General features: G+C 41.3%; 2 protein-coding genes across 2 annotated transcripts; one reads left to right on the top strand and one right to left on the bottom strand.

Moving 5' to 3' along the window:
• Positions 1–213: 213 nt before the first annotated feature.
• LOC135477174 (structural maintenance of chromosomes protein 1A-like) lies at positions 214–5,574 on the bottom strand. The gene is made up of 4 exons (XM_064757330.1): positions 5,537–5,574; positions 2,557–3,949; positions 1,449–1,571; positions 214–664 (listed from the first exon to the last, which is right to left on the bottom strand). Exons 2-4 carry the CDS (start codon positions 3,878–3,880, stop codon positions 489–491), a joined length of 1,623 nt encoding a protein of 540 aa, XP_064613400.1. The 5' UTR covers positions 3,881–3,949; positions 5,537–5,574; the 3' UTR covers positions 214–488.
• An 8,608-nt stretch (positions 5,575–14,182) lies between these two features.
• On the top strand, positions 14,183–23,752 carry LOC135477173 (hornerin-like). Its single transcript, XM_064757328.1, has 3 exons — positions 14,183–14,333; positions 15,206–22,477; positions 22,530–23,752. The coding sequence occupies exons 1-3, from the start codon at positions 14,183–14,185 to the stop codon at positions 23,750–23,752; spliced, it is 8,646 nt and encodes a 2,881-aa protein (XP_064613398.1).
• Positions 23,753–24,428: the final 676 nt, after the last annotated feature.

Here is a 24,428-nt window from a genome sequence, read left to right as displayed (position 1 = left end):
TTTAGAGAATTTTAGCAAATTGTTGAAAAAAAAAAACAACAACAAAGGCCGTTAAAATGGAATTCAAAACAATTTACCAATGATTTTACCACCATCCACCCCACTGAATTACATACACCAAACAGGTATTGTTGAGTCTATTATGTTAGACACACTGACAGTTACGCCTTATATCCATATTTGCGGAACATCACGAATCAGCAGTTTCCCCTGGTGATTGTATATAGTTGGTTTGCTTTAAATATAAAAAAATACATCTCTGATGTGATAAATTATAAGCTTAGTTATGACATTACGATGTAAAAACAAAATCTGCTTTATGGCCACGTCTCTGTATTATCTTCTTATTTTGTAAAAATAATCTTCATTTAGCTTTCCACCAACATCGTCCAAAGATTTGCGCAATGTCGTCATAGGTAAAACATGATCCAATTGTTCAAGCCATGTGGTTATGAGGAATCACAGATGAATAGGACATGTATCTATCCCTACGCCAGTAGGATACGTTCTATCTTTTGTGCCACGTGCCCCTTGTTAATTCTCCTCAGAGTGCCAACTAAAGCGTTGACGGTGACGTACTCACTGAGACGCCGCCATTTGTCCAAACTCTTCAGCGATAGGGTGGCAAAATCGGCGTCCAGGCGGCGCGAGGTGATGTCGATTGCTACCAAAATAAAAACAAAACCAATTATCTTACAAAACATGTATTACCTCACTGACAATATGAATATTAAACATTTCTAAACCTTGCACACACCATTGTCTCCAAACTGCCTATACATAGTTCAAGTATTTCGGCAATGGCTGGAAACAAAATGAACTAACATCAACATCGTTTGGTGATGTGTCCTTGTCACACAGTAGTGTTACGTAGCAGTAAGTAGCATAAACAGCTAAATAGCCATGGGTACACAAGTGTGAACATCGTTTTCCTGATAAGCCCACAATCGATGGAATATCATTGCCTCCCCACAGTAGTATAGAGGCTGCTTCCTGCATTCTATGACCATAGGTATTCATCACACTCTTTTCGGTTTTGGTGCATTTACAGGAAAGTATATCATGAATGCTCCAACAAAATATGTATATTACCTTTCAAATAACTTTCACAGTAGTGAGGCAATTTCCCCAGACCAATGTTCTATCCCAAGAGCAATAGTCTGGTTGGCAAGTTATGAATACGAGTAGCTTTAATCCCTCGGGTTTTTCTGAATCTTTGCAGTCTTACAATAGGGATTAAACTACACTGCCATCTTCAGACATAATATATTATAGGACAAAATAAATGCGAACAGTGATTGATGACAAGTTTTATCAATTCACTGTAACAATTATCAATACTTTGTTACTATTCACTTATGTATACATTTATTTATATTATAGGTAATTTGTTTAATACTATACTTATTAATACTAATCATTTGAGTCAGAACAATATACATGTTTACTTTCAATATCATGTGCACGAGACACGATGTCTCTGTCAGGTTTAAATGGCAACCGCTGGTACAACAGACTCCATTCTTTGCCGATCTCCGAAGCTGTCAGTTTGAAGGCTTCTTCCAAGGGATCTGTCAAACAGAAGCAATTTTGTTATTACTCTTAAACGCTTATTTGATTGAAGAGAAATTGAAATCATGACTTCAATTCCTGTCAGATCATTTATAGAGGTTGCAAGTTATTAAACATTTTAGTCAACGTGAGCATTGTAAGCTGGTACATTGCTAATACACTGTTATTGCAGACAAAAGTTGTCGCTTAATATCGAACGTCGAATGACTCGTTACCGTAGCAATCACTTTGCGATCACCCAAAAAGGTACATAATCATTTTCCAAATAGGACATACTATTACAATGAGGAAGCAAAACAACTTTGATCAAAGGAAAAAGGGTGGTGGAATGCTGAAATGTTATTAAATTGAATGATGTAAGTATTATGCCTAAAGGGTACGCTGGTCGAACCTTGAGAAGATATGTATAGACATGTATATCGACTAAAATGTCACTGTGCTTGTTGCTTTCCTTACACACCAATAATGAATTGGGGGCCTCTGTGGCCTGGTTGTTGGCATACTAACGCAGCACAATGACCCAGAAGCCTCCCAGAAGAGATCCAGAAGCGATCGATGTGACCTCATGATGGTTTCCTCTCCGGTCGTACGTGGTAGGCCTACTGGGTTCCCTCCATGCACTGCCAGGTTTCATACCACCATAATGCTGGTCGCCGTCATATAAGTCAAATATTCTAGTAATAATCCTACTTTTCCAAAGAATATTTTTTGGATAAATTTGGCTGAAGAACATGTATGTAGTTTTACGACTTTTCGCGGAACACATTTTGGAGTAGAGCCACAAACTGCCCACTTACCAATTTATTGGTTTAACAACGTTTCGTGATATCTGGTTCTGATACTAGGTGGAGATCGGGCACACGTCAGGAGAGCCATTGCATCTGCCTCCAACATGTACATATACATTTACAGAATTTTAAACATGCAGTCCAGTAACGCTGGAAATGTTTTCATTTCAAGTTAAAGTGAATGACTCAAATTTACCTTTGATTATGAGTTTTCCTCCGGGGCTGTAACCGTAGAAGTAAATCTTCTTCACCGTGTCCGAGTGCAGTTTAATCTCTCGTATTTTCGCCAGAACTTCCAATTTCGTCGCGATCGTTTTCAGTTCCTCCTGAGTGTATCGAATATCGTCCTCTTCTGAGGCCACATTATTCGTCACAGCTTCTTTACGCTTGACGCTGTCCTCAAGATCACCTTGAACTTTATGGATTCTCTTCTGTACAAAGTAACGCTCTTTTTGGAGATGGGCCACCTGAGACCTCGTCTTCTCCAACTTAAGCTTCAAAACGCCGATATCTTCTTGTATCCGTTCTGCCATGTCCGTCCACATTTGTAGAGTTCGATCAGAGACGATGTGTCGTCTGCTTTTGTACTGTTCAGCGATATCTCTTAAATCGCCTTTCTTTCTCTCCAGGTCGGCGTCGATTTTCGCAAAGTTTTCGCGTGCCGTTATTTCCTTCTTCCGATAAAACCGCCTTTCTTCGAGTAGGTCCTGCATTTGCTTTTCAATCTGAAGAGACTGATATCTTCGCCGGTTGATTCGGCTCTTGTCAGCGCCGACGTTTCTGTGGATGCGTCTACCGACTTGCTGAATATCCAGTTTACGTTTGTTTAATTTGTTGATGTCGTCTTGCAGACGTCGTGGGTAATTTTCGTCAGTCATCACCCAGTTCTTGACCGGCTCAAATATTGGCCTAAAAGCATCGCATGTCCTTTCCATTATGGAAAGAACCTTTGCGTAATTTTCAACGTACGCGCAGAAATTATCACTGTATTTTCTTAGCTCACTATAAACTTTATCGACCTCGTCAAAACTTTTATAAATTGTCCCTCGCCATTCGCTGATATTATTCTCGTACTCTAACACGCTCGGAATATCCATGTCGTCCACTTCTGCCACAAAACTCAAACAATACTTGGCTAAGTGATCTTCCACCGCCTGTTGGAGTCTAGCCCTTGATTTCAAAACGATCTCGTCAAATGTTAGAGATCTTGCGCAGATCTGTTTTAACTGGTTGACTTCCGGTCTCTGTGAAAACTCTGGATCGTATTCGAATCGTCGTAAATGACTGTCAAACTCGCTGGCGTCTTTGGGTGGCCTTTTGTTTCCGAGTTTTTGATCAACTCTCAGGATAAAATCAAGCCAGATTTCTACGAAATCAGCTTTCGCCGTTTTCAGCCAACTCTCCCAGAATCGGTGGAGATCTTTCTCCACGCGATGCACTGTGATCATAACACGCCGCCTCTCTGCTTCCAACGACACCGGCGCGTGTCGACGAACGCGCCTTTCCGCTGAGTCCACCATGGTCAACAGTCCTTATACATACGCAGCACTTGTTCACAGGCACATGATCTAATGGTCGGGATTGTTTGCCTGCAATGGAAAACATACTGAACTTACACTTTGGCGAAATGAATTATGTATGATCATGTATGGTTTGCGTTACCTAGAATAATGAATGCATCAGTCAATAACAAGTGTACCAGTCATTTAACGTATAGGTCTACTAGGTACGGACTACACTGAAGATCTATGCACGCAGACGTGCTCACCGTGATCGATTTTTAACCAAACGGAGAGTTTTTGCTCGTAAAATTTTCATTTATTAAAATTAAAATAATTCGTAAAATTATCGTCATGAAAAAGTGCACAGTTTGAATATACTGAAAGTCCATTTACTTTCAGACAAACAAGTCTATCAGGCTGGTATCTGGCATATATATTCATGGAATACACTGACAGTCTCTACACAGTGGTGTATGAGGCTTGTGGTGTACATGAAATACACTGACAGTCTCTACACAACCTTGTATAAGGCTTGTAGTGTGCATGGAATGTACTGACAGTCTCCACACAGTGGTGTATGAGGCTTGTAATGTACATGGAATACACTGACCGTCTCTACACAGTCGTGTATGAGGCTTGTGGTGTATGTGAAATACAGTGACCGTCTCTACACACTCTTGTATGGGGCTTGTAGTGTACATGGAATACACTGACAGCCCTATACACAGTGGTGTATGAGACTTGTAGTGTACATGGATTATACTGACAGTCTCTACAAAGTCTTGTATGAGACTTGTAGTGTACATGGAATACACTGACAATCTCTACACGATCGTGTATGAGGCTTGTGGTGTATGTGGAATGTACTGACAGTCTCTACACAGTCCTGTATGAGGCTTGTAGTGTGCAAAGAAAACACTGACCGTCTCTACACACTCTTGTATGGGGCTTGTAGTGTACATGGAATACACTGACGATCCCTATACAGACGTGTATGAGGTTTGTAGTGTACATGGAATACACTGACCGTCTCTACACAGTGGTGTATGAGGCTTGTAGTGTACATGGAATGTACTGACAGTCCCTATACAGACGCGTACCAAGCTTGTAGTGTACTTGGAATACACTGACAATCTCTACACAGTCGTGTATGAGGCTTGTAGTGTACATGGAATGTACTGACAGTCCCTATACAGACGCGTACCAAGCTTGTAGTGTACTTGGAATACACTGACCGTCTCTACAAAGTCGTGTATGAGGCTTGTAGTGTACATGGAATGTACTGACAGTCCCTATACAGACGTGTACCAAGCTTGTAATGTACATGGAATGCACTGACAATCTCTACACAGTGGTGTATGAGGCTTGTAGTGTACATGGAATGTACTGACAGTCCCTGTACTGACGTCTACCAGGCTTGTAATGTGCACGGAATATAGTGACTCTCTGTCCATGTCGACGTTGTGTATTGGCACTGACCTTTGTGTAGCGAACTACACATTGCATATTGAAGGATGCAATACATTTGAAAACACAGCTCAACTGGCACGCTACTGTTCAGGTAAAATTAACCGAACTAGGCATTTTAGATGTACACAATGGATGTTCCCAACATAGGAATGCTGCCCTCCAGCCGGTGACGATTTCCAACAAATATACAATTCCAGGACTTACGATATACGACCCTAATTCCAGGTTTCATCCATATCAATAAATGACTTTTCCCGTGAATATGCTGAGAGACACACACATTGAGACAAATAAATACCGGTAAATACATAACCCTGCCTGCAGAGGTATTGACCTCCAAGTAAACAAAACATATCGATGATGAGTCACAGGCATGTTAAAAGCCGGCGGTTCTGTTACTGGCAAAACATTTCCACTCACTAAATACGACAGACGATTAATAATGACGTTCTGATTTAAAAGTACTTAGCCAGAACAAACATCTCGTGTCTAACGAGGACAATGTACAACTAACGCGTGCATTAAGATGTCAATTTCAAAAGAAACACACTTTGTTAAATGACAACTTAATGGATCTGTAGTGTACATTTCATAACTTGACAACTTACCGGAATGTTTTTTCGACCGTGGCAAAGCTGTGCACGGGATGTAACATTAACAAATTCTGAATGACTTTGATCGGTACAGCTAATGAACACTTACTTGTGTTTTGCTTCTACACAACACCCTCTGTAAATCCTCTCTGAGGCCGGTTTCATGCATAAATCATGTATCCATGTAAACTCTGGAATAAAAACAAAATACTAATTTGTGACTAGCCACAAAGCGATACACCTTCAAACCGAGAGCTAAAATATAAACTGGAACTGCATATATAAGCACATAAACTATGCCGTTAATTGAGAAGTGTACGGTCCTGGCAAGAAGAAGTGCCCGGATGTACATGTAGTCGTATTTCCAATACAGTGTAAAATGACTCCGAGCAAACCCTCCACAGGTTATCAAGAAATCTGTCAAAGTTATGCTCATAATTACCTTAAGCCCGAAAACCGTTGCACTGAGAAACTCGTTGGCCCTACACACATCTATAAACGCGCACAGAAGGCGGTTTTGTGTACTTTGCACGAGCGCCTTGTGAAGGCCGTCTCTGTTTTGTACCCTTACAGATCTATGTACTTGTCTAGCTTTTCTAGCCGCCATTGTTAGAAGGCGGACGTTTCCCGGTCAACGGCAGGGGCGTTTGTAGACAGTCTAAAACATCTGAGCAGAGGGCTACTGTAAGCAGCCAAACACGTGCATTAAAGTTGTGACCCAAACTTCACACAGCTATATATGGACATTTACCTATATGTATATCAAGGTGTGGTCTTTCCTTAGGTATAATTGATTGGTGTATTCAAGAAATATTTTGGGTACAGAATAATTTTATTTCGAAGCAAATATTAGCGAAAGACTGACACGTGGATCTACACGTTGGACTTAATTGGCATGTTGATATATATCTTGTGCGCAAATTGAAATCTAATTTTATCAAGCTTGGAGGATGAAACAGAGTGAATATAGAGCACTACATATGTTTATTCTCTAACTTGTTCTCACACACTGAGCTAAAATCACAACAAGCGTGTATAAACCTCTGCCTGTTATAGAGACCTATGTCCAGCATTTTTAAATATTCAGTGAAAAGATGATTTTGTCCATGAACAAGTTTGTGCAATAACCATTACCACTATGCGTGTCCTGTGGAAACGTCAGATATGTATTCATGTGGCTGGACACAACTATCATTCCTGTTTCAACTCTGGCCCTTGAAGCACATTCATGTGGGTAATAAATCATGGAATATCTGAGTCGATAAAGATATCACATTCCCCGACATGCTTGATCGGCTGCTAATGTCGACTCGTACATGATCCTCCTGTTATTAGGCTCCACTCAACTGTGACGATCTGGTATCAACAAAACAACAACAACAACAGCAACAACGGAATGATGGATCATATGGGTTATGGACTCAGGTCTACTGGGTGAATCGTGAGACGGATTGACGGATTGGTCGGGTTACCGTACAAATCAAATTACACAATTAATATGATGTTTACTATTATTATAAATATAATTTCATGTAGACATAGACCTAATAGTTTTTCACAAACAACACCTAGAAACTGTCGGCCACCAAAGGTTGTTGTAAATACTATTAGTTATTTAATCAGTTATTTACATAATGAAGATTCATTTTTCAGTTACACTACGGTGGTCAAGTTTATGAGTGTGGGAAAAAGTGGTGCCCGGAGTAAAACCACCGGCCTTCGACATACAGTTGACAAACCTCTCGACTGACCCAATGACTTGGTGTGAACACGCCACCTCATTGCGGCCGTATTGAGCTAGCGCCTTAACCTTCTCAGCAAATATATAATTAATTTCTGATCGATTACTATTGGAAAGTATACACGTAGCCTTAAGCCTGTGTTGCATAGTTTCGTGAGCCACAGTCAGTCGGTTTTGCATATGTGCAGAGCACAATACCACGAGGGACACTCTCCACTATTAATTACCGTTAATTGTACAATTCGTGACGCTCACGTGTCTTTTTTATATTAGAATCCATATTAAGGTAACTTTTTTGTACTTCATCAACTGAGCTAAGGTTTTGCCTTCATGCAACTCCTACAGTCGGGCGCTTTGGTAGCCTGGCTCAATGATTTTTCACTGACACCGCGAAGACCTGCTTTGTATAGGTGATGCAATACATCAGCATAGGGCGTAAAATCAGAGCAGTGACGACTGTGATCGGTGGCAAATGGTCACACCTAACAGCGTCATAGTTGGCAAACGGTCACACGTAACAGGTGAAGTACGGCCTCTAATCAGTTTACCTGAGTCAGGGTTTTATTCTAACTCTTAAATGCTTAACTAATGACATGTACTTTATGTTAGAAACGCTGAATTCTGCAAGGTATTTTTAAAACTGAAAAAGCGAAGGGAAGCCAAAAAGTTATAAATGGAATTAACAGTTTATCCTGGATTGAGTCGTCAAAACGATTTGAACTATAGCTCCAGGCAGTACTTCGGTAGATAACACAGCTTGCGGTTAAAATAGATTCCTAGATACCATCTAGTTTGATCTGCGCTGATGTAGCAAGGGTGTCAGCATAAACCAAGGATGTTTAAAAGGTTTTGCTATAGTATGTTTAATATGTAAATCTATGCTATACTGAGAACGCTAATCCAAATGGACACATGTGCAGTGAGTCTATACTATACTGAGAACGCTAATCCAGATGGACACATGTGCAGTGAGTCTATACTATACTGAGAACGCTAATCCAAATGGACACATGTGCAGTGAGTCACTGAGTGTATTTTATACCTTTTCATTTCCCTGTTTATGCATAGAATCTTATCATTTATTAAAAGAGTATTTCCCTGAGGTAAAATTCAAAGCACGCCATTTTTACCCCTTTAGTGTTTAATGCAGTTACATGTACACTATATATCCAACTTATTTGTGTATTTGCAAGAAGGTTAAGCATAACAAGAGAAAAAACTGTCAAATAATGGCCGACTCAGATAATTTCACATTACACTGTAAACTCACTGACACACATTCTTACTTTTCTTTTTAACAGTCCCTGATCGATATCTCTCTATATCTTGTGATCGATTATCAGTAGATAATCAAAAACATCTTTATCTACTTCTTTTGATATCTATCGTATATGTATGCGCTTTGTCTGTCCCCGATACAGTGAAGTGGGTTATGGATTGGATTGGTGTTTTACGCCGTACTCAAGAATATTTCACTTATACGACGGCGGCCAGCATTATGGTGGGTGGAAACCGGGCAGAGCCCGGCGGAAACCCACGACCATCCGCAGGTTGCTGCCAGACCTTCCCACGTACGGCCGTAGAGGAAGCCAGCATGAGCTGGTCTTGAACTCAAAGCGACCGCATTGGTGAGAGGCTTCTGGGTCACTACGCTGCGCTAGCGCGCTAACCGACTGAGCCACGGAGGCCCCAAGTGGGTTATGTCTCGTTCCCATAACCATTTCTCGCACAATAGCGGATTTCTCTCTATAAATGACTGAGTATAATCCAAATTCATTCAAATTCTCAAGTCTTTCTCTCTTAATTGAAAGGCTGTCATGAGTATTTTTAAAACCATAGTCCACGGTTGACGCAAATGCCAATGACCAATTCCACAAATCTAGTTTCGACTTCCTGTCGTTAAAATTAGAAACCTGAGTTTATCGCTATATTACGGACTTTATTGGGCCTGGCAAAAATTGGATACGCCTAGCACAAAGGTCCTGCGATTCAACTTCAACTTGTTGGGTCATGTGCAACGGAATATACTAAACATATAAATTAAACACGCTTCATCCCGCACTTAAAGAATGCTGCACTCAAACGTAGTTGTTTGAGTGGCGTTAGAATGTATTCTGCTAGAAGATTCTTCTGTTAAATATAGCTCACAGTTTCTATTACTTCAAATATTCTATTAGGCTGACAGGATATTATGTTGAATATGACAGAATAGTGTGTTATAATAAAAGAGGGCAATCCAGCATGACTCAAATAACACACTTTCTGTTAAAATTAACAGATTAATATTTTGTGTGCGATTTGTTCCACAACACACAGATGATCTGATCTGCTTGGTCTTCTCACTTTAGCCATTACCCACTTGATTCTGGGTTTGTTTTACGAGTTAGACTCTAAATGATCGCTGTTGTATTTACCTGATTCGTTTCATTGATACGCCAACTCCACGCTATTTGTTTGTAAGAAATATGTACATTAACATGATATCTCATGGGAGTATGGGTTTAGGAAAACGGGGTGCCCGGAGTGTGACCCAGCGCCCCTTACCAAGTGTCTGACAAACACCCAAGCTGAAAGCCTCAACCAAACCAGCGAGAGTTGGATTCGAGCCTATCTCGACAGGTCAAGTGGGGATTCACTGCGATGAAAACAACTATGCAAGGCGGCTGAGCCAACTCATACCTTCCATCGTTATATTCTGCTGTCTGTATACTGTGTTCTAAATTTACATAATTGTTTTAGTTTAGATTAATATTATGAAAAAATTGGTTTCTTCTCCGACAATTGAATCTAAGAAGATATTTGAATAGTTAGCTAAACATGGATGCTTTTTTCTTATTCCCGTACACTCTGACAGGTGGGCGGATCAGTGTCCCGTAAACTTTTAAATCACGTCAAACGGAAATTTTTTTGTTTATCTTTTTTATTTTATTGGCGTTTGGTTATTTGACATGTGATTTATGACCCCACCTCTGCACATCAGGCGGATATAAATAAGCCTTCATTCCGATTCTGTGCCGACCCGACATACGACGTCATTAATGTATGTAAATAATACGCATGAATGCGGCTTGAATTCATGGCGTTAACAGGTGACCTCTCAAACAGTGCTTCGCACCATCACAGATGAGTGAATGGATCCAACACATCCGATGTGTCACCACCCCTTCTCGTGACAACGTTACTTCTCATTCTATTCCCGGGGAACGCAGTAAAGACGTCACAGAAAGATTAAATATTTGAAACCAGTTAATTGGCAGTTCGGAAACTAACACGTGGTTACTGAAGTCATGACGCTGCAGAATGTCGGGTGGAATAAAACTGAAATAAACACGAAGGAGGTCTATATGAACGCGAGCTAAATGCCCATGCACTGCACATAGGAAATGTAAGATTATCTGTTCCAGAACGGTTTATTCACATGAATGTAATTAAACATTCTTATTTGACAATTTTTTTTTTCGTTTTTGTGTTTGCTGACGGTCAGTTGCGAGAATGATTTTCATTTGACATAATCAGTTTTTGCTATGCTCAAATTTCAGTGCATTTAATATCTCCAATCATCGAAGAAGTTTAATTCAAACTTTTCCAGAATGAGTAAGATAGAAGCAGATAGAAAACAAGGTTTGTCATAATAAAATACGTCGATCTTTCCATATCCACTGAGGCGGAGACGATTAATTTAAAGAATTCAGAACAATATATTATGGCTGTACGAGAATCATGAACTATACCACCCGGTATTTTACTTTTACTACAATGAAAAGAATGAAGAGGAACCAAAAGCATCTGAAAGTGCTTCTTATAAATTCCAACGGCTAGAAATTATGCCATAACGAATAGGGCACATACAAAGACGATTATTGTGGTTGTTTCAGTTTGGGTTATAGGTCTAATATGGTCTAAACAGACTGATTCTCTTTGCATTATTCCGTCCTATTTTCATACTTTATATGCTTTCTTTAGTTCTTCGGTGGTTTGTGTTGGCCTGGCGATTATAGACTTGGGGTGTCCTTATTGGTTGACGGCTGGTATACGCATATCTGTTTCGACACATAGATTCAGTATATAAATTTATTTCTTTAATTATTTTTATTTGTTTATTTATTTATTTGGTTATTGTTAAAAGAATTTTTCACTTGGTTGTCAACTTAATACCCATAGTAAGATGACTAACATTTTTCCCGCTGCTTACTGTTAAATGACGTCAAAAATATATTTAATGCTATATCCTATATCCATATACATAGATATAATCAGACATACAATCGAATGTTCGGCACTGTTGCCGTTAACCTCAAGATCAGGAGAAATTTGATAAAGCTCATTACAATAGATTAGCATCGTTTGTAGGTCGTATACTCTGTAATGAAAACAAGCAGATGCAAAGGCACATATTGGTCCCACATTTGTAAACAGGACGTTTGTGATAAATCTCAAAAGCCATTTAAAAATGTAAAAACTCCTAAAAAAATCGTGGTAAATTCGCTATGCCATTTGATCGGACTCGTCCGAGGGATGGGCATTTAAGGACACCGCCATTTTATCAACCGATAATCAATCTGATCAGCTTTCTGATTTAATTAACTAACGTCTATTATCGATACCTTACTAAAACACATTTCTTGAGCATTTTTTGTGTCCAGTACAGGCCTCTGATAAAACTGATCACATTTAAAATAATAGGACAGTATTGAATGTGAAAACCGCCAGGGCTGAGCGTCTGTGAATGGCCTCTGCTTCCTACGAGAGATAGAGGTAAGTGTATTTATTTCCTTACATATACAGCTGGGGTCGTTTGCACAAAGAAATCGTAAGCCTAAGATAATTGTAAATCTCTAAGATCTAGATCGTGTCCATAGTTTACAACTGACACCCTTTTGTACGTAGGGATTGTAAGCTACAATAATTGTAAGTTATAAAGAATTAGCCCCAAAATTAATGTTGAGCACAAATACTTGGCTTAGATAGACTGTTAGTACTTTTCGACTCGGTTTGCGAAAATATGCAATGTAATTAATTTTACTAAAAGTACAAATCTTACAAAGATGTTACGAACATTTTTTCACATGTTGTTGCTAGCTGCCGAATCATTATGATGAAGAACTCTTTTGAAAATGAAGGGAAGAAAAGTTATTGACAGATACATTGACCATTTACCCAGGCCACTTTTCACTTGTTTGAGCGGTGTAAATTATTTTTACAATCAACTGTAAATTCAACCGTATGGTACACAATGGATTGCAGCTACAATCGTTTTGTGCAAGTAGGCCCTGGCATACAGGGAATTCCCTGACAAACAAAGTGACACGCCTCGCTATCAAATACAATTTTACAAATATTTTTTACTTCACTTATGCCATTACCTGAGCCCTCAATTCGTCAGTCGAATAAAGCGATGATTTTGTCAAAGTCAATCGGTGCTTCCATCACTGAGGTCGTGGGTTCGCATCCGGCTCTCGCTAATTAGGCCTTGGCTTTAATTAAGGGGCTTTGCCCGATATTGCTGTTTGGTTTAGTCTGGCCACAGCAATTCCTTACAAGCATAAAATTGTCATAGAACTCAGATATTCTTGAGCACAGAATAAACACCAGCCACATATTTAACAGAATCTGTCATTATGAGTTCCATTTCTGGCCTCCCACCATAATTCTGGCCGACGTCGTATAATTGGAATATTCTAGAGTACGGCATAAAACTCGGAAGTAAACAAATTATTCTATAATAATAACAACGGAATCAATACTTTGCTATTATCCATTTTTGAATAAGAGCGGTTTTAATTCTGTGCAGAAGTACATGTAGACCCATGTTAATTCTTTTTCAATGTATAAAGCGATAGTCAAGAATTTCCGTATACAAAATGTGTTACATGTAGCTTTAAGGGTGGATTAAAGCGGAGTCCACGAGTAAACCAACGTCATTCCCCAGTTACCTGACTTAAAAGCCGTAACGACCTCATCTAGAGCTGGATAACAGTTTGCAGCCTCACTAGTTTCATTTCATTTTAACCAGTTCCAATACTGTGGGTGTCTTGTGGTTTATATACAAGTAAATAAAAGTGGGCTTTCAGATAAAAAGGATAAATTTTAGAATATGGAAAACTTGTAGTTTATGGTTCTTAATCATATCTGCACTACTGTGTGAAATGAGGTACAGACTGGCCTTTCCGATATTGATAAGGGGCGCTCGCACAAAGGGATCGTAAAAGTCGATTTAAATCACTAAAATCGACACACTCTTTTATGCAGAGATTTTAAGCAACAGTATGATGTACGTAAAACTCTTTTGAAGATGAAGGTAAGAAAAGTTAATGATCGGTACATTGTTCATTTACACAGGCCACCTTTATGTACGAGTCAAATTTGGCCTCCCATCGCTATTGTAACTTCAAAATTTTGCAATCGCCTTTTACGATTTCTTTGTGCTAAAGGTTCAGCGTATTAAAGTCTATAGTCGATCGTAGCTGCAATCTCTTGGTGAACCGGCCCAAGGGGTAAATACTTATATTGTTCATGATGTCTCCCAATTTCAGCTCCTCGTGTTATGTCCTGCGGACTACGATGAGTTACATCAAAATCGCTGTTGTTTTACTGGCCATCCACTGTGTAACACCTGGACCATTACGACAAACCAGGCAGACCCATCCTGCACAATATGTTAGAAACGGTATGTCACAAAGTACGAGTACTGCAAGAGGTGGGGTGGGGGTGGGGTAGTTGGCAGAGACAGGGGTCATGACCCTAGGGTTAGGTTTTGGTCATGTTTGTTGAATTTATACATTATTATTATTTTTCATTATTTGTTTAAACATGTAGGGCGTTAGCCACGAATATGTGGAGGCCGGGAGTTATACTCCGCTCTTCCTTATTTGCCTGCGGCTTTCAATCAGGCCGCTTTTCAGGTACCTGGAAAAGGTGATGCTTTTTTCCTCAAATCATATAAACCTAACCGCCAACAAACGAATACCGTCAAACTCCAATCCAATTTAATCTCCTTGTTGCTTAAAGACCAATCAAATAATCTGAATTAATACAGACATGGCTTCAACGATCCTTGTCATTTGTACTATTCACCGATTCAAAAAAAAAAAAAAAAACAGCGAGGCGTAAACTAATGCTACATGTAATCAAGAGCAGATCATAGTTAGTCTGAATCAGGAAGACGTCTTAAAATCAGATTTAATAGCCTTAACGTCAAAACAATTTACTGCGCTTTTTCTATTCATACTTAGCGTTGACTTAATCTTACAGGATCAAAAAGAAATTTATAGCATTTATGATCAAATCTAAGTTTAGAAATTTTACCACAAGCTAGGTTTCATTGCGTCCACGGTGTCCCTCTCTGACTCGGACAGGTTAACGCTGCCTTGATGCAACTGTAAATCTTTGATGGTGGTTGTCCACAATAACACTTTTTTCAATAACAGAGTGAAAACTGCATACTTTCAACAAAATGTAGATTTCTTTCTCCCACTAACATTGCATACACAATTGACCATGTCTTCACTCAAGAGTTGTAAAGTTGTGTTGTATTTGCAGATGATCAAGAGCACCACGTTCCGTCAACATTAGACGCCATACTATCGGCTAAGGCGATCCACCATGAAACGACCACAGTACATGGACGATCTCTCGGCAAAGCGGTGGATGTCCGCCTGCGTCATGGAGCCTTCACTTCCACGAGGAGTCGCCGTCTTCCCAAAGTGAGCGAGAAACTGGCAGAAAATGCAAGAGCGCGGCGAGCGATACGGGCCATCCTAATCACCAACAAGCCAAATGAAGTAGTAAAACAAAACTCAGACGGTCCAGCCACAACAGATAAGAAGGAACATGCCGTAAATAGTGATGCACCGGTAACTGGTACTAGCTCTTATGTTCAAGTACACGGCAGCAGTCAGAGAAAAGGCGCTACTCGGCAGCAAAGTAGGAATGAAGGACAAAGCAATACTCAGGAGAGTGAAAATGGCTATACTGAAGAACAAGCTGTTCCCCAGAAACAAAAGAATACACAACAGCCAGACGGAACCAAAGTACAAAGTAAATATACAGAAGGAGACAAGAGCACAAATGAACGAGAAATAACTTTTCTAACAAACAGCCGCTTTGCAGATGACGACTCTGAAGACGGTACGTCAGAAAACTCCGGCGCCATCACAAATAAGCAGTTTCCTACTCCTGTGGGAAGCGGGTATTATCCATATCCTCCAGTTCAGGCCACAAAAAGCAATGTAATTAATTCCCACACTGGAAAAACACAAAATCAACAGAATCAAGCAAACGAAGCGCATAGTTCAGAAGAAGCCATTCTTATTCCTGTTGGTTTTCCTCGTTACAATGAACACGAGTACCAAGACAAAGATGGCAGTTCAGAAGAAGAAAGCGTCTCTGGTACAAGAGATCACGCTTCAGTTGGTCATCCGGTCAAGAGTCAAGCTAAAGACAAACGGCAGAACGGAGGCAACAGTTCAGAAGAAGACAGTATCACAAGTACAGGAAATCGCACTGCAGTTGGTCATTCTGGTCACAATCAAGGTGAACACAACCAACCCAACGGAGATGGCAGTCCAAAAGAAAACCACCCCATTCGCACGGGCGATCATACTCCAGCTGGCCAGCGTAATCACAATCAGAGTGAACACAACCAGCACAACGGAGATGGGAGTTCAGAAGAAGACGGTGTCAAAGGTACAGAAAATCACACTCCACCTGGTCATCCTAATGACAATCAAGGTGAACAAAAGCGACACAACGGAGATACCGTTTCAAAAGAAGAACGTGTCACAGGTACAGGAGACCACACTCCAGTAAGCCAACGTAATGACAATCAAGGTGAACACAATCAACACATCGGACATGGCAGTTCAGAAGGAGATGGCGTAACTGGTACAGGAGACCACACTCCAGCCGGTCATTCTGGTGACAATCAAGGTGAAGTCAATCAACACAACAGAGATGGCGGCCCAGAAAGAGAAGGCGTCACAGGTACGGGAGATCACATTTTAGCAGGTCGCCCTGATGACAGTCAAGGTAAGCACAACCAACAGAACGGAGATAGCAGTTTAGAAAAAGACCTTGTCACAGGTACAGAAAACCATTCTTCAGTAAGCCAACGTAAAGACAAACAAGCTGAACACAATCAACACAAGGGAGATGGCAGTTCAGAAGAAGAAGGTGTCACAAGTACAAGAGACCACACTTCAGAAAGCCAACGCAATGGCAATCAAGCTGAACACAATGAACACAACGGAAATGGCGGTCCAGAAGGAGATGGCGTCACTGGTCCTGGAGATCACATTCTAGCTGGTCATCCTGATGACAGTCAAGGTGAACACAACCGACACAACGGAGATAGCAGTTCAGAAGAAGACGTCGCAGGTACAGGAGACCACACTTCAGTAAGCCATCCTGATGACAATCAAGGTGAAGTCAATCAACACAACAGAGATGGCGGTCCAGACAGAGAAGGCGTCACTGGTACGGGAAATCACATTTCAGCTGGTCATCCTGAGGACAATCAAGGTGAACACAACCAACAGAACAGAGATAGCAGTTTAGAAAAACTGCTTGTAACAGGTACAGGAGACCATTCTTCAGTAAGCCAACACAATCAACACAAGGTAGATGACAGTTCAGAAAAAGAAGGTGTCACAGTTACAGGAGACTACACTCCAGAAAGCCATCCTGCTGACAATCAAAGTGAAGACATCCAACACAATGGGGATGGCGGTCCAGAAGGAGACGGCGTCTCTGGTTCAGGAGACTACACTCCAGCCGGTCATTCTGGTGACAATCAAGGTGAACACATTCAACACAACCGAGATGGCGGTCCAGAAGGAGATGGCGGTCCAGAAGGAGATGGCATCACTGGTACAGGAGATCACATTCTAGCTGGTCATCCTGATGCCAATCAAGGTGAACACAACCGACACAACAAAGACAGCAATTCAGAAGAACACGGTATCACAGAATCGGGTACAGAGAATCACACTCCACCAGGTCATCTTATTGACAATCAAGGGGAAGGCAAACAACCCAACGAAGATGGAATTTCAAAAGAAGAAGGTGTCACAGGTACAGGAGACCACACTACAGTAAGCCATCCTAATGACAATCAAGGTGAACACAATCAACACAACGGAGATGGCAGTTTAGAAGAAGACGATGTCACTGGTACAGGAGACCACACTCTAGCCGGTCATTCTGGTGACAATCAAGATGAACACATTCAACACAACGGAGATGGCAGTTCAGAAGAAGAAGATGTCAAAAGTACAGGAGAGCACACTCCAGTTGGTCTTCCTAATTACAATGAAAGTGAGGACATCCAACAGAACGGAGAGGACAGTTCAGACGAAGACCATGTCAGGAGTACAGGAAATCACACTCCAACCGGTCATTCTGGTGACAATCAAGGTGAACACAACCAACAGAACAGAGATGGCAGTTCAGAAGGAGATGGCGTAATTGGTACAATGCATCACATTCCAGTAAGTCATTCTAGTGACAATCAAGGTGAACACAACCAACAGAACGGAGATGACAGTTCAGAAGAAGACGGTGTCACTGCTAAAGGGGATCACACTCCAGCTGGTCATTCTAGTGACAATCAAGGTGAACACAACCATCAGAACGGAGATGACAGTTCAGAAGAAGGCGTCACTGGTAGAGATCACACTCCTGTTGGTCATCCTAATGATAATCAAGGTGAACACAACCAACAGAATGGAGATGGCCGCTCAGACGAAGACAGTATCGCAGATACAGGAGACCACACTCTAATTGGTCATCCTAATGACAATCAAAGTAAACACGACCAAGAGAATGCAGATGGCAATTCAGAAGAAAACAGTGTCACAGGTACAGGAGACCACACTCCTGTTGGTCATCCTAATGATAATCAAGGTGAACACAACCAACAGGATGGAGATGGCCGCTCAGAAGAAAACAGTATCACAGATACAGGAGACCACACTCCTGTTGGTCATCCTAATGATTTTCAAGGTGAACACAACCAACAGGATGGAGATGGCCGCTCAGAAGAAGACAGTATCGCAGATACAGGAGACCACACTCTAATTAGTCATCCTAATGACAATCAAAGTAAACATAATCAAGAGAATGCAGAAAGCAATTCAGAAGAAAACAGTGTCACAGGTACAGGAGACCACACTCCTGTTGGTCATCGTAATGACAATCCAGGTGAACACAACCAACAGAATGGAGATGGCAGCTCAAACGAAGACAGTATCGCAGATACAGGAGACCACACTCTAATTGGTCATCCTAATGACAATCAAAGTAAACACGACCAAGAGAATGCAGATGGCGATTCAGAAGAAAACAGTGTCACAGGTACAGGAGACCACACTCCTGTTGGTCATCGTAATGACAATCAAGGTGAACACAACCAACAGAATGGAGATGGCCGCTCAGAAGACAGTATCGCAGATACAGGAGACCACACTCTAATTGGTCATCCTAATGACAATCAAAGTAAACATATTCAAGAGAATGCAGATAGCAATTCAGGAGAAAACAGTGTCATAGGTACAGGAGACCACACTCCTGTTGGTCATCGTAATGACGATCCAGGTGAACACAACCAACAGAATGGAGAGGACAGTTCAGAAGAAGGCGTCACTGGTAGAGATCACACTCCGGCTGGTCATCCTAATGATAATCAAGGTGAACACAACCAAGAGAATGCAGATGGCAATTCAGAAGAAAACAGTGTCACTGGTACAGGAGACCACACTCCTGTTGGTCATCCTAATGATAATCAAGGTGAACACAACCAACAGAATGGAGATGGCCGCTCAGAAGACAGTATCGCAGATACAGGAGACCACACTCTAATTGGTCATCCTAATGACAATCAAAGTAAACACGACCAAGAGAATGCAGATGGCAATTCAGAAGAAAACAGTGTCACAGGTACAGGAGACCACACTCCTGTTGGTCATCCTAATGATAATCAAGGTGAACACAACCAACAGGATGGAGATGGCCGCTCAGAAGAAGACAGTATCGCAGATACAGGAGACCACACTCTAATTAGTCATCCTAATGACAATCAAAGTAAACATATTCAAGAGAATGCAGATAGCAATTCAGAAGAAAACAGTGTCACAGGTACAGGAGACCACACTCCTGTTGGTCATCGTAATGACAATCCAGGTGAACACAACCAACAGAATGGAGAGGACAGTTCAGAAGAAGGTGTGAGAGGTACAGGTGATCACACTCCAGCTGGTCATTCTAGTGACAATCAAGATGAACACAACCATCAGAACGGAGATGACAGTTCAGAAGAAGGTGTCACTGGTAGAGATCACACTCCGGTTGGTCATCCTAATGATAATCAAGGTGAACACAAACAACCGGATGGAGACGGCCGCTCAGAAGAAGACAGTATCGCAGATACAGGAGACCACACTCTAATTAGTCATCCTAATGACAATCAAAGTAAACATAATCAAGAGAATGCAGATAGCAATTCAGGAGAAAACAGTGTCACAGGTACAGGAGACCACACTCCTGTTGGTCATCGTAATGACAATCCAGGTGAACACAACCAACAGAATGGAGAGGACAGTTCAGAAGGTGTCAGAGGTACAGGTGATCACACTCCAGCTGGTCATTCTAGTGACAATCAAGATGAACACAACCAACAGAGCGGGGATGACGGTACAGAAGACGGTGTCAAAGGTACAAGAGATTACACTCCAGCTGGTGATCCTATTGCCAATGAAGGCGAACACAACCGACAAAACGGAGAGGGGAGTTCAGAAGAAGACGGTGTCACAGGTTCAGAAAATCACACTCCAGTTGGTGATCCTAATGACAATCAAGGCGAACACAACCGACACAACGGAAAGGACAGTTCAGAAGACAACGTCACTGGTAGAGGAGATCACACGCCAGCTGGTGACCCTAATGACAATCAAGGTGAACACAGCCAACACAACGGAGAGGAGAGTTCAAAAGAAAACAGCGTCACTGGTACAGGAGATCACATTCCAGTTAGTCATCCTAAGAACAGTAAAGGTGAACACAACCCACACAACGGAGAGAACAGTTCAGAAGACAACGTCACTGGTAGAGGAGATCACACGCCAGCTGGTGACCCTAATGACAATCAAGGTGAACACAGCCAACACAACGGAGAGGAGAGTTCAAAAGAAAACAGCGTCACTGGTACAGGAGATAACATTCCAGTTAGTCATCCTAAGAACAGTAAAGGTGAACACAACCAACACAACGGAGAGAACAGTTCAGGAGAAGACAGCGTCATTGGTATAGGAGATCACACTCCAGTTGGTCATCCTACTGATTATCAAAGTGAACACAGCCAAAACAACGCAGATGGCAGTTCAGAAGAAGACAACGTCACTAGTACAGGAGATCACATTCCGGCTAGTGATCCCAATGACAATCAAGTTGGACACAACCGAGAGAACGAAGATAAGGAATCGGGCGAAAATATGGAAAACAACAACACGAAAAACAAAGATGAAAGCACAAATGAACCATCTTCCTCGGTAAAAGGAGACAACATCAATAATGATTCTGCAGAAAATGACGAAGACGGAAATGAAAAGGACAGCAATGAGGGATCTCGTGTAAATACGGAAGAAGATAACCCAAAGCCTGCCGACATGAATGGAGAAAATGTAACTCATGGCAAGAAGGATTCTGTTGAAAGGAAAGAAGAGAGAAACTCCAGCGAAGAAACTTCTTCAGGAAATGGAAGTGGTGTCGAGAAGGAGACTGAAGGTAACGAACACAACTCAAAACCTACTGACACACACGCTGAAACATCATTAGAAAATGGAAGGGGTGGCAAAAAAGATTCTGCAGAGAGTAAGAAACAGATAAACTCAATACCCACTGGCACAAGCGGCGAGACTTCTTTAGAAAATGGAAGTGGTGTCGAGAAGGATTCTGCTGAAAGTAAGGAAAACAACTCAAAACACACTGACACAAGCGGGGAGACTTCTTCAGAAAATGAAAGTGATGGCAAAAAGGGTTCTGCTGAAAGTGGTGTCAAGGCAGGCTCAGCTGAAAGTAAGGAACGTGACTCAAAACCTAATGACTCAAGCGGAGAGACTTCTTCAGAAAATGAGAGTGGTGGCAAGAAGGATTCTGCTGAAAGTGATGTCAAGAAAGAGTCAGTTGAAGGCAATGAACGTGACTCAAAACCTACAGACACAAGCGGAGAAACTTCTTTAGCAAATCCAGATGGTGGCAATAAAGATTCTAGTGAAAGTGGTGCCAAGGGTTCTGCTGAAAATGAAGAACATAACTCAAAACCTACAGACACACAAGGAGAAACTTCCTCAGAAAATGGAAGTGGAGGAATCAAGGACTCTGCTGAAAGGAAGGAGGAGAGAAACTCAAAACATTCTGGTATAAGCAGAGAAACTTCATTAGAAAATGGAATTGGTGTAGAGAAGGATTCTGCTGAAAGTAAGGATCACAACTCAAAACTTAATGACACAAGCGGAGAGACTTCTTCGGAAAATGCAAGTGGTGGCAAGAAAGATTCTGCTGAAAGTGGTGTCAAGGAAGGCTCAGCTGAAAGTCAGGAACGTGATTCAAAACTTAATGACTCAAGCGGAGAGACTTCTTCAGAAAATGAGAGTGGTGGCAAGGAGGATTCTGCTGAAAGTGGTGTCAAGGAAGGCTCAGCTGAAAGTAAGGAACGTGACTCAAAACTTAATGACTCAAGCGGAGAGACTTCTTCAGAAAACGAGAGTGGTGGCAAGAAGGATTCTGCTGAAAGTGGTGTCAAGGAAGGCTCAGCTGAAAGTAAGGGAACGTGACTCAAAACTTAATGACTCAAGCGGAGAGACTTCTTCAGAAAACGAGAGTGGTGGCAAGAAGGATTCTGCTGAAAGTGGTGTCAAGGAAGGCTTAGCTGAAAGTAAGGAACGTGACTCAAAACTTAATGACTCAAGCGGAAAGACTTCTTCAGAAAACGAGAGTGGTGGCAAGGAGGATTCTGCTGAAAGTGGTGTGAAGGAAGGCTCAGCTGAAAGTAAGGAACGTGACTCAAAACCTAATGACTTAAGTGGAGAGACTTCTTCAGAAAATGAGAGTGGTGGCAAGAAGGATTCTGCTGAAAGTGGTGTCAAGGAAGGCTCAGCTGAAAGTAAGGAACGTGACTCAAAACTTAATGACTCAAGCGGAGAGACTTCTTCAGAAAACGAGAGTGGTGGCAAGGAGGATTCTGCTGAAAGTGGTGTCAAGGAAGGCTCAGCTGAAAGTAAGGAACGTGACACAAAACCTAATGACTCAAGCGGAGAGACTTCGTCAGAAAATGAAAGTGGTGGCAAGAAGGATTCTGCTGAAAGTGGGGTCAAGGACTCAGCTGAAAGTAAAGAACGTAACTCAAAACCTAATGACTCACACGGTGAAACTTCTTCTGAAAGTAAGCAAGATGATAACTCACAATCTAGGGACACAAACTCAAGTGGAGAAGAACACAATGAGAATTTTGGTGAAAATGAGGGAAACCATAAAGATGTGGACGAAGGTGTTCATAAGCCGGACTGTCCAAGCAATGAAACCCCGTATACCCATGACAGCAGTATATTAAGTCCCGTAGATGGAACATTAACAAACTCCAAAAATCAAATCAACATCTTCCTAAATTTTGATAGCAGTAGTTTGGCGAAAAAAATGCATTTGAACAACCCTGGTATTATGAACCCCAACGGCTTGTCAGAAAAAGTTGTTGACAGGTCAGAAACCTTCTCAGGCAGTGAAATGAATTCTGGAAGTCAAGTGTCGGGTTTCAGGGAAAGAGCAGGTGTAGTCAGTATTAACACGGTTATAAATATTGGGTCGCACTTTGACAATAAAGGTGTGATGAGCCGGAGGCAGACAAAGCCACACGTCGCCAGTTCCATGGGTCATATTTATGACAGTCCAGTTAAGATCGTAGATCGACCTATTGCGTTAACAAATCCTTCATCTGACACAAACAATATTCAACCACACGATGCAATGATGGATGGGCAACAACCCGTAAACAACACCATCATTCAAAGACCTATGGAACATATGCCATATTACGGGTAATACTAAGTATATACCGTTATAAATGTAATAACAACTGGGTACCCAATAACAGTGTTATTTAATGCGTAAAGGTTTCAGACTGAAGCAATATCAGCCTCTGAAATCATATCGTAACTCAAAGTGCCATGTGTTTCGTAGTACAAGTATATATGTACATAAGATTTATGGGTAACAGCCGTGAGAAGAATGTGAAGAAATTTCATTATGATATAAGCATGTTTCTGCTATTATTGAGAATTATTCACGAACACGCAGTGATTTTCCACATCATCTCACATTTATCTCGTACTCATCTCGCTGTAAGTTATATGTATGTACTCTCAAAAAACGTGATAATCCATAAAGTAGAAAATATTATCGTTCCGTTTCAAAAGGTTTTTCTTCATGTTTCATGTTTAGTCTTCACTTACGAGATTTTTCTTCATTAAACCAACAAGATTCCAACTAAATCTAAAACTGCCTGTAGTTTGCAGTACCATAGGTGAACATGAACCGTTTTAAAAGTAGTGTGTTTGCTTCCTTGTGCTTGCTGATAATGTCCAGCGGAACATAGAACTTGTGTAGTCGTAAATGCTAATCATACGAACATTCATTGCAATTGTTCTTTGTAACGAAATTCCGCATTGAGAATGCCTGGAGTAAAAAAAAGCACCTGTACAGGCGTAAGACTCGGTCA

Source organism: Liolophura sinensis, chromosome 10 (genome assembly GCF_032854445.1).
Source record: "Liolophura sinensis isolate JHLJ2023 chromosome 10, CUHK_Ljap_v2, whole genome shotgun sequence".
Taxonomy (NCBI): Eukaryota; Metazoa; Mollusca; class Polyplacophora; order Chitonida; family Chitonidae; genus Liolophura; species Liolophura sinensis.
This window is presented reverse-complemented; position numbering and strand designations above follow the sequence as displayed.

What these genes read in the sequence shown, in the direction of transcription:
- LOC135477173 (XM_064757328.1), top strand. Translation starts at nt 14,183, where the DNA reads ATGTCTCCCAATTTCAGCTCCTCGTGTTATGTCCTGCGGACTACGATG. An exon ending in TGCACAATATGTTAGAAACG is followed by an intron (nt 14,334 to 15,205) that starts GTATGTCACAAA and finishes TTGTATTTGCAG; the next exon opens with ATGATCAAGAGCACCACGTT. An exon ending in CAAGGAAGGCTCAGCTGAAA is followed by an intron (nt 22,478 to 22,529) that starts GTAAGGGAACGT and finishes AGACTTCTTCAG; the next exon opens with AAAACGAGAGTGGTGGCAAG.
- LOC135477174 (XM_064757330.1), bottom strand. Translation starts at nt 3,880, where the DNA reads ATGGTGGACTCAGCGGAAAGGCGCGTTCGTCGACACGCGCCGGTGTCG. An exon ending in AGGAAAACTCATAATCAAAG is followed by an intron (nt 1,572 to 2,556) that starts GTAAATTTGAGT and finishes TCTGTTTGACAG; the next exon opens with ATCCCTTGGAAGAAGCCTTC. An exon ending in TCGTGCACATGATATTGAAA is followed by an intron (nt 665 to 1,448) that starts GTAAACATGTAT and finishes TTATTTTGGTAG; the next exon opens with CAATCGACATCACCTCGCGC.